Raw genomic sequence first — 11,377 nt, 5'->3', positions numbered from 1 at the left:
GAGGAAATAAATCGGTGCAATATTTTCTTAAGTAGCTGATATTTCTGTAGCAGATCGCAAGTAAAGATCAATTTTAACGAGGATTCTGTTGTAGAGTGAAGTAGGACCAATTCAATATAAGCAATCAAAAAACAATAAAAAAAGAATCTTTGGCGAGGGAAGTTTTTGTCACTTATTGATTAGCTCTGTTCTTTATTATATTTAACTAATGTAAATCTAAAGTACGGGACATGATGCAAACATTTTTTATATGAAAAGCGTATCACGACCATGAGTTTTTCGAATACACAAAAGTATCGTTAGAATAAGGCCGTCACGAATAAAATTTACATATACTGCGGCGCAATAATCCTCAGAATGAGAGATCTGCCCTTCCGAGGATCTTCCGAACCACATTTTTTTTTAATCTGACAGGAATCTTGATTGATATTTGCCGTGTAAAAAGCCTATGTATATGGTTAAGCAGAGCCCCAGCCATATGTAAGCTGATAGAAGTTGTATGCATTGTTGAATTATTCAATTATTCATAGATCTAGGCAAAATTAGGACCCTCATGCGTAAGGCAACTTTTTTAATAAGTAATTATACATTCCTTTCTTCTTCTCTATGAATTTATTTAGAATTGTTTATCAAACATGAATGTATACAGAAATCTTGAGAAAAAATAAATCACTAGCCGGGTCAAAAACATTCAGGATTCACATGCCTTAAAATGCTACGTTAAAGAAGATATGCCTCTAATTAAATTGATGACCTGCAAAGAATAATGAGTAGGTTAAATAAAGTTTATAATTATCATTAATTGATCGATTATTAAAGTTTTAGGCTGACCAACGTTTCATATAACGAGAAATTGAAATTTTCAAATTTTTCACAACAAACAATGGCGTGTTGCTATGATGATACAGTGCTCTCAGGGCCAAGATGATGTGAATGAAGGAAAAATGCATTTGATGCAAATTGATGCACATTAGATGTGCATTGAAAAAGTGATCCACCCCTTGGACCGGACGGTACTGGTGGCATTTAGGAGGTTTCGATGGCAGACATATCCGGAACTTTGCAAGACGTCGAAAGGGTTCCGAGAATTCCGATCATACCTGGGTAAAGCAGCTGTGTTTAATTTCTAAAATGATCGAAGCACTGCATCGTCGTTCAGTAAAAATGGGGTAATGAAGCTTGTTTTTGAATAAATGTAATATTTTTGTCAATTTATTCTTGATTTTCTCTATCCAATTTGCATATTTCTGGCCATGTGGTTTGGATGTAAAGAAAAAACAACGGCCACTAAATAATATCGCACAATTAAGCATTATGATTGATAAAAACCGTTTATATTATGGGGGTATAATTAAACAATATTCATTGCATGGGGTGAATAGACTGAATATGGTTTTAGTATGATATTTAAGCCTTATAGTATTGATTTATTTAAGCGTGTGGGTGGGTATCTTCGAAATGTTACAGCTCATACAAAATTCGTAGAATATTCATACAAAAAGCGTAACAAGGGGGTGAGTGGGTGTCAAAATTGGTCATATTCGGCGTTATGAAATTTGCGAATGAACCCAAACAGTATGGTATTTGTTTCGGTTCACCGTGAGGAATCCAGGATTTTTTTCTTGCAACCCATAATATATTTTTCCATATAAATTTTTCCCGTGTGCCTCTGTCGCCCGGGTGATCCAGCATTGAACGCACTCTCAGCGGAAGCGGCGCTTTTTCTCGGCACTCGCGCCGCTTCAACCACCGCTGTCAATTTCAGTTCAACCTGGTGCTGTCAAAGTCCTTTTCCGTTTCCTCTTTCATGAAACGCAGTCAAAATGAAAGCTAAAGGAGTGGTAAAAATCTTGAATTTTATTAAATTTTCCCTAGTTTTCGGGGTTTAAATTATCTGAAAGTGAAGTGTTTCTGCAGTTTTTACGGATGGTCATCGAATTATGCGCGATCGGTTGCGTTTTGTTGAGAAAATCCCGAAATAATGAGTGTTTTGGTGATGTGTTTTTCTTTCGATCCCGGCTGTTTGTCGGCTCGATCCGAATATAGTTTGGAATCGGTTGATATTTGGCCAATTATTAATGAAAAGCGTTCCATACAGTTTCGGGACTGAGATATAGCGTTATGTGATTCTAATCTAAAATGTTCGTCCGGGCTTGAGTGTGAAAAATGGACCAGATTCGTGATGTAAAACTTGGTCGAAACGAAACACTTCGCTCGCAGGAGATCTGTCAAACTTCGATTGCGCACCTAACCTTGCTTTACTGATATTGTTGTCGTTTTTTGTTCCGTTTCGCCGTAGCTGAAGGAATACCAGGTCATCGGGCGTAAGCTGCCCTCGGAGAAGGATCCGAACCCTCCGCTGTTCAAGATGCACATCTTCGCACCGGACCAGATCGTGGCCAAGTCCCGCTTCTGGTACTTCCTGCGGCAGCTGCGTAAGTTCAAGAAGGCCACCGGAGAGATCGTTTCGGTCAAGCGCATCCTGGAGAAGACTCCGCTGCGCGTCAAGAACTTTGGCATCTGGCTGCGCTACGACTCGCGCTCCGGTACGCACAACATGTACCGCGAGTACCGTGATCTGACCGTTGGCGGTGCCGTCACTCAGTGCTACAGCGACATGGCCTCGCGTCACCGTGCCCGTGCCCACTCCATCCAGGTGAGTTCCGCTTGATTTGACATAGGTAGTGTTGGAAATCTCGATCGTCTCACGAAAAGTGACCAGATGTGTTTAGCTCAACAGCGCAGGGCTGGTAGCAGGTCTCTCTTAAGAGACGCGTCTCTATTTCAATGCAAGTCTCTAAAAAGCCTCTATTTTAAAGAAAGGTCTGTAAAGTCTATTTTAACCAAAATGGCATCTGAAGTCTCTTATTTTTTCCTTATTCTGCTGTCAAATTTAAGAGGAATCAGAGAAATCTTCAAAAATTATTTTGCAAGCTCTCCAGAAATTTATCCGAATATTCCCCGAAGAAAAGCTTCAGGCATTTTGCTAATGATTTCTACAGACATTTTTTCTGGCATACATTAAGGGACATCTTCAGAAATTCCTCTAGCGATTCCTTCATGAACTTTTCAATAAATTCTTTCAGCGATGTTTCAAAGGATGCTTAGAGAAATTTCTTTAATGCTTTCCAATGCTGGTAACAATTCCCAGAGACTACCTCAGGATTTCTTCAGTTGTTGCTGTTATAGATCTCCCAAAGATTCCCACAGGATTAAAAAAAAAACATCCAAAAAAGTTAATTTTAGAGTTTATGAAGAAATTCGCTTAGGAATTTTCCAGCAAGATCAATAATTCCTTAGTTAATTTGAACAGTTATTCTTCCAGGCATTTTTATATTAAATTCTTACATGAGTTCATCCACATTTACTTCCTGGAATTGCTCAAAAAGGAATACCTAAATATTGGAGATGCAGAGGTAAACACGGAAGGTTACAGACTAATATTCCTCCCCCTAATCTCACCTGACTGCAAGGACGTGGCGTTATTGACTCTGTATAAATAGAAGCACTGAATTATGCACACTGAGGAAAATCATGGCAAATCCCAGGCGAACTCCTAGTTGATTCTTTGTGCATCGTTACTGACTTCGGTCAATCACGAAATAGCAACCTTAGATACATGTATATGTAGGCAATCTAAGCTAAGCTAAGCTAACAATTTGTCGAGTAAAATCTTTATAGATTCTTTAAGGTGAAATATCTCGGAATCCAAAGATGGCCGGCACAATGGCCGACTTCTCCCGCTACTCACGTTTTTAAACGCACAAAACTGGAGAAATAGTTGACAAACGTTCCTGATCTTCTTATTTGAAGCTTTCTGCTAGTGCTCAAAGCCAAAATAAAAAGTTCACTGTTGTTGGATGCTTTCTTCGCGAGATTTGTGCCTTTGAGGTTTCAGTGCAATCTAAAGAGTTGATCCCAAACTGTGTCACCTTAAAAGTTAATTGAGGGTTACGCACGCACCAGCTATTACTACATTAATAATTCCAGTAATTCATCCAATCGATCGATTCTACACAAATCTCTTCAGGGATTTCGTCCGATATTTTTAAGGGATTCATGAAGGATCCTCCAAGATTTCCTCAAGAATCCAGGATTTATTTCTGATAACTTTGTGAAAGTTATCCAAGGGTTACTTTAAAATTCAGTTCTATCAACTTTCATCAGATGTTACTTTAGGATGTTCTCCTGAAATAGCTCTCGGATTTAACAAAAACTCCAATAATTTCTGAAAAAAATCCTTCACATTTTGCTGGAGCCATCTTTAAAGTATTTAAAACAAAACTCTTGGAGAGCTTCCTTAGAAAGTCCGTAAAAATCACGTAATAAACTACTGAAGAGACATTTGGAGTAATATATGAGGTAAACTTTTGGGCAAATACCAGATACAATTCCTGGAAAAAAATAAAAAAAGATACAGAAAAACGAGCAGTGTGGTAATACTTCTTGTATAACATTTTCAAAAAATATCCTATTCCCAAATATTCTATTCTCAAGAAACATTGTCGCTACCAGACCTGCTTCCGAGATACTTTATAGACGACTTTTCTACAGTTTCTTCAGGAATTCCTCGATGAAATGCTCCAAGAATCTTAATAATTTCTCCTGAGGTTTTTATTTTTCTTTATCTGGTCGCCGTCGAATTTTGGTTCTTATTTTTGTTCAGAATACCTTCAGGAACTTCTCGTGCAATACTTCTAATGATTACTTCATCAATTTATCTTTATATCTCCTAAGAATTCATCTAAAAATTCCACCAATCCACAAAGAATACCTAGATTTTTAAGAATTTTCTATTACCTTTAACATTTGTTAAGGCGTCCCAATGAACGATAACACTAGTAACATGTAAGAAAAAGAACATTTTATTCTTGTTACTTGAACTTTCTTCTGTTCAGTTATGTTTGTTGAAATGATTCGTTATTTGTCGAATTTGAAAATCGAATATTACGTCGGATAACTCTTCGGGAGAAATCAAACGGAATCCATCTCAATAAAGTATTTAGAAACTTTTTTATGTGGATACACCTATACCCCATGTTTTTATGTTTTTGACTAGCTTTACATAGACATTGCACGAGATTTCCGTGCATTCTCTTATATTGGAACTTTTCAATCAACGTCTTTCTTTTACTCGGCTGTCCGAAGTAAACATATTAATATCCTAATATTTAGCAACCTTTTTTTTAGAGAAGTTCCATGATTAGGTCTGCGATTAGGCAATGATAATAGCTTTTAACGCTTTGAGTATAGTGTTTCTTAAATTATTGTTATTATTATCTTTATTAACGAAATTTGTTCTTAAATTATCAGCACGTTCTGTTGTTCTATGATAATTGGGTCCTAAAATTTGTAATGAAATCTTGTTTTTATTTCATAACACGAAAAAGCATGTTACTGTAATTACTTTAGCAATTTTTCCCGCTCCAATAATGGCTATATCATGTTTAAACTTTAATTTAAAAATTTGGCCCGTAAATGAACCTTGACACTTTTGATCATGTTTGACGTTCGCTTAGTCGACAAAAACACCACAGGGGTTTTAGTTCGACCACTGGGGTTGTTCCTATCTGACATTTCGTAAGGGACACTGAAAACAAAATACACCCAAAATTTGAGTTTAAGCCAAAAGATGTGACAAAATCTAATAAAAAATTTTTTGGGCTTAAACCAACGGAAAACATTAGAAAATTGAGTAAACATGTGTTTTTGACCTAAACTTAAGCGTTTGGCACTAAAATTGGGGCAGGGCTTTAGGACCCAATTGTATACTTGTATACTTATAGCTACCTAAAGAGAAAACACAAATTCAATCTCTAATGAGAAACTTTTCACTTGCCCCACGTGATTAGAAAATTGGCGGTGTTTCAAATCAGTGATTTTTAGGTCTATGTTGAATTAATTCTAAAACTTTTTTTATTGCAGTTTAAAACTGTCAGAGTTGTCCCTTAAAAGTGGTACAGAAAATTATTTTCCGCAATTTTTTTCCACTGAAAATATTAAAATAAGATTGCACGCCGCCAACTTGTTACGGAGTGGTAGTTGACAGGTTAACAATATTTCGCTCTATTATGCAAAAATGTCTGAAAAATCTCAGAAATCTCTTACCTATCGTAATGTTCTCAATGGCCTCAAAGGTTTATGCATGATTTTGAAACGTTAATTCACATATTCAGTAAAATATACCACTTAGTGTACCTTATATTGAATTTATTATTGAATTCTACTGGTCTGTAAGTAATCTCTGAAAAAATCTTTAAATTGTGCTTTAGAAAAAAAAAAGATTCAAAGCAGATGTTTTGGATGCAATCCTACATGTAATCAATGATGAATTCCTGGAGGACATGTGTAAATACGAGCAGTGAAATTCTTGTCATCATGTAGCGAGGAATTTCTAAAAACTGTTAGATATATTGGTAGAGTCTTCTCGGAGTATTTAAAAAAGTAAGAGGTTGTTTCCGAGATACGACCGCTAAGTTGACGTTGGATAACGTTAGCTTCTTCTATTTCCTGATTTAGGACCGTCACGAACTTATGAAAGATTTCTAGGTACTGACAAAAAATCAGTGGGGGTTGGTGGGGATTGCTCATCAAACCTTCCGGTCCGCCTCATAGTTACGTACTATTTGGTGCTGGGTGTAGTTCTTGTTTTTCCAGCTGTATTGAAAAGCATGAGCCATAGTCTTTGGCATACAATTGGATCTTTCTTTAGCAGAAAAGAACCGAAATGTCTATCGACGACCGGTGATTGCTAGCAGATATAGTGGAGAGCTTGTCTTGATACGTTCATCGCTTCAAGCTAGTTGAAAAACTGAATACACTGATTGCCTGTCGATCAGAGCCGAACTAGGCATAGATCGTCTACATACATCTGAATCTACATGTCTCCGATGTATTACATCGTTCCAGGTGGGAGTTATCTGATATGTGAATATGGTACCATAACAGAATTTTTCATCTGGATGAAGTGATAAATCATAATATTCCGCAAACTGTATCACACATCTACAGAATGTATTGCGTGAAGTTAAGACATAGCAGAGTATTGGGTACATAGGACCAAGTCCCTGCCGGGTAGCGCGAAACTGATGAGCGATAGACAATAGAATCAACAACACTGCCATAAGGGATAGTAAGCATGTGACTATTGTCGAAACTATGATTAGGAGGCAAATCAACATCCCAAGATCAATTTTTTTGTTACAACCCAATGTAGGTATTATTAAATTAGGCTGTAGAAAATGATAAATATCTGATCACTTATGAATGTGTTGCAAGGTAATAAATGCTCGTAGTCTGTTTTCTTCGAATACATATGTATAAATTGTTAAAATTGCCGAAGCATACGCGGAATTTATTAAACGGATTATGAAATTAGGACTGAAATCATAATGATGATAGATTATCAACTTTCCTTTCGTCGTGCTATTTGTTACCGTTAGAATCACCAAACTGATTGGTTTCCCACTACATACACCAATACAACTGCACGAAAACTGAAGTATTATAATCGCGCGTTGAAACTTATTCAATATCCATATATTACATTAATAAATTCTTGTATACAGCTGGTATAAATAACAGAATCATCAACAGGAAAACAGGATGCTTGTTTTATTAAACATACTCAATCTGCACCTAAAATCTCGGATCCAAATAGTTTTCTAAATAAAAATTGTGTCTAAATAAAACGTGGAGGCCAACAAAACATAATTGAGTAGGAGTTTACAAGTTACTTAGGGCTTGAAAGCACATGAAAAGCAGTTTAAATTAATCTATTAGTAGATCAACACTAATGCTCACATTTTCATATTCTCATTTCATCATGGTCCTCATTGCTCGAGCGGAGACGAACACCCTGGAGATGGAAAAATCGACAGCGCTACGATAAGGAAACGTAACAGATGAGAAACTATCGATACATTTATCAATTATAAAACCCCGTTTTAATGTTAACACTTTGTTTCTGTTTTTTCTGTTTTTTTCGTTTCAGCAATCAAATAACCGAACCAACTCTACTATCTTTTCATTTCTTCTTCGTTATACTTATAGTCCTTCTGGCACTGAACCGAGTGGTGCGCCTTCCGCTTTCTTACTGGTGCTGTTTTTCCTGTACATTTGGCATAGTGTCGGAGGTGGTGTACTGTATTTGCTATACAACGCGCTACTTTCGATATTGTGCTTGGCGTGTGGGGAAGCAGTACTAGTGGTGAAGCGGAGGGCGCCATTCGGTTTAGTGCCAGAGGGACTATATATATTTAATGTATCTGAAGCTTGTGGGACCGCTTTAATTCCGGCGCCTGCTTGTGGAAGATCCCGGTGTGCTAAACGGTATAGGACATGTTAACGGGGGAGGCTTGGTAGGTCCTCACCCAGCCCGTGTCTAGATGGGCGGATAATTGTCTGCCAGGGTGTGGATTGAGCAATTACAATTACAATTACGAAAACATGTCATCATTTAAAATCTTGGGTGTTTTAATTTTCCTTCGTTTTCGTTATTGTTAGCTTGGCAAAGGATTAGAAAATAAAGTTCATCTAATTTTTTTCTTGAAATCTATACAAGATATCCAAGATAAAGCGCATCAGTTCGCATCCGGATGCAAATCCAATATACCACTTCCTAAGTGGAGTATCTTGTATTTGTTCCGAGATAATAAAATCAACTTTGCTGAGATAACGTTTGGAATAATTTTCCGCAACTCATTACATATGAAATGATAGTAGCGAATATATTTTTGTTATTTTTGTTCTCCTGATGTAGGAAATTATTCAAACACACATTTCACTGGAATGATTTCTAGGATAAATTCTGAGAGGAATCTTAAGGGAATTTTCTGGAGTAATCCCTGAAGGTATTTTGAAAAAATTCCTGGAGGTTTTTTTTGGGAAATTCTAAGAATAATTTTAAGGTACCGTGGGGCAAGTGGGTAATGGATTTCGCATAGGTTGGCATTCTTCACATTCTAGAGACTTTAAATTAAAACAGATGAGGTCGTGTATATATTTTAGCTTGACTCCCACCAAATATAAGCAGTTATGCGTAAATTGATTTTTATGTAAAATTAAAGAAAAAAGTACAGAAAAAGTTTTTAAAAAACGTCTCTTTACTTTTCACTTGTTCCACAAGTGGGGCAAGTGAAAAGTTTATCGTTTTGAACAATAAATTCAAAAACTAACAGTTATATGCACGATTTCTATTACCTTTAACATTTGTTAAGGCGTCCCAATGAACGATAACATAAGTAACATGTAAGAAAAAGAACATTTTATTCTTGTTACTTGAATTTTCTTCTGTTCAGTTATGTTTGTTGAAATGATTCGTTATTTGTTTTTAAGAATATCGGATATGACGTCGGATAACTCTTCGGGAGAAATCAAACGGAATCCTTCAATAAAGTGTTTAGAAACTTTTTTATGTGGATACACCTATACCCCATGTTTTTATGTTTTGATCTAGCTTTACATAGACATTGCACGAGATTTCCGTGCATTCTCTTATATTGGAACTTTTCAATCGACGTCTTCCTTTTAATCGGCTGTCCGAAGTAAACATATCAATATCCTAATATTTAGCAACCTTATTTTTAGAGAAGTTCCATGATTTGGCAATGATAATAGCTTTTAACGCTTTGAGTATAGTGTTTCTTAAATTATCAGCACGTTCTGTTGATCTATAATAATTGCGAACCTTGTATACTTATAGCTACCTAAAGAGAAAACACAAATTCAATCTCTAATGATGAACTTTTCTCTTGCCCCACGTGATTAGAAAATTGACGGTGTTTCAATATAGTTATTTATTTTTTGTTTATGTTGAATTAATATAAAACTTTTTTATTGCGTATCAAAACCGTCAGAGGGGACTACTTAGAAGCACTACAGAAAATTATTTTCCGCAACTTTTTTCCGTTGAAAATATTAAAATAAGATTGCACGCTGCCAACTTGTTACGGAGTGATAATTGACAGGTTAACAATCTTTCGCTCTATTATGCAATAATGTCTGAAAAATCTCAGAAATTTCTTACCTATCGTAATGTTCTCAATGGTCTCAAAGGTTTATGCATGAGTTTGAAACGTTAATTCACATATTCAGTAAAATATACCAATTATTTTCACTTACAACGCGGTACCTTATATTGAATTTATTATTGAATTCTACTGGTCTGTAAGTAATCTCTGAAAAAATCTTTAAATTGTGCTTTAGAAAAAAAAAGATTCAAAGCAGATGTTTAGGATGCAATCCTACATGTAATCAATGATGAATGCCTGGAGGACATGTGTAAATACGAGCAGTAAAATTCTTGTCATCATGTAGCGAGGAATTTCTAAAAACTGTTATATATTAGTAGAGTCTTCTCGGAGTATTTAAAAAAACCTAATGGGAAATCTTATCTCCTATTGGTTCCTGTCTCATTATGGTCTCATTTTCCAGACATGAGGTCTCGAAAGTTCCTAGTCTTCAGACACATAGTCGCTACCAGCCCTGCGATGAAGAACATTGTCGAAGATCGCAAAGCACTTGTGAAAAATGTATTAACGTATGTTCTCTCTTTCCCTCCCATAAAACACCAGATCATCAAGGTCGAATCGGTGGAAGCCTCCAAGACCCGTCGTGCTCACATCAAGCAGTTCCACGACTCGAAGATCCGCTTCCCGCTGGTGCAAAGATACCATCACAAGCGCTACCGGAAGCTGTTCTCTTTCCGCCGACCGGACACCTACTATCAGTAAAGAATTCGGAGCCGCCGTTCATTGTACTGTTAATTCCACTCTTTTTAGGGAGTAAAAAAATGATGAAGATCCGTAAGAAATACTGTACCTAAGGTGTCGACTCGCAATTCATTTGGTGGAAAGAAAGTCCTTAGAAGGGTTATTCGACAGTCAGGGAATAATCGGTGGGTGCAGACCAATGTCCATGTGAGCATTACCAATTCCGTAAGGGAATACTAGATGACAATAGCAAAATTCTGGATCCAAATACAGCGATTCCTCCAGGACGTTATCGCCCATTTGTATCCCACCTATCCCATCTCAGTGTTGTTGGCTTCGCAGACGATATCACCCTAGTGCTCTAAGTCGAATTAATGAAGGAAAAGTAGAGTTGACAGCAGCGCCCTCTATCTCCATAGTTGAGGAATGAATAAAGTCTAGGAAACTAGGACTGGCCCGTCATAAGACTGAGGTTGTGGTGGTCAAGTACGCAAGTCCAAGAAACGGGTGCTCGGTAGGTGATTGCCCCATAGATCCCTTAGGCATCTTGAGGTAATGATCGATGACAAGCTCAGCTTCGCTGGCCACGTTGAATATGTCTGTAGAAGCGCACTTGCGGTTATAGCAGCTTTTTCGTGGATGATGTTAACAGCTCTGCTGTAATC

The 11,377-nt window shown here is 36.9% G+C and overlaps 1 protein-coding gene across 1 annotated transcript; it reads left to right on the top strand.

Annotated features, from left to right (window-relative positions):
* Nucleotides 1–1,689: 1,689 nt before the first annotated feature.
* On the top strand, nt 1,690–10,825 carry LOC5579919 (60S ribosomal protein L18a). The gene is made up of 3 exons (XM_001652157.2): nt 1,690–1,841; nt 2,300–2,656; nt 10,575–10,825. The coding sequence occupies exons 1-3, from the start codon at nt 1,824–1,826 to the stop codon at nt 10,731–10,733; spliced, it is 534 nt and encodes a 177-aa protein (XP_001652207.1). The 5' UTR covers nt 1,690–1,823; the 3' UTR covers nt 10,734–10,825.
* Nucleotides 10,826–11,377: the final 552 nt, after the last annotated feature.

The sequence above is a fragment of the Aedes aegypti genome, chromosome 3 (genome assembly GCF_002204515.2).
Source record: "Aedes aegypti strain LVP_AGWG chromosome 3, AaegL5.0 Primary Assembly, whole genome shotgun sequence".
Classification (NCBI taxonomy): Eukaryota; Metazoa; Arthropoda; class Insecta; order Diptera; family Culicidae; genus Aedes; species Aedes aegypti.
This window is presented reverse-complemented; position numbering and strand designations above follow the sequence as displayed.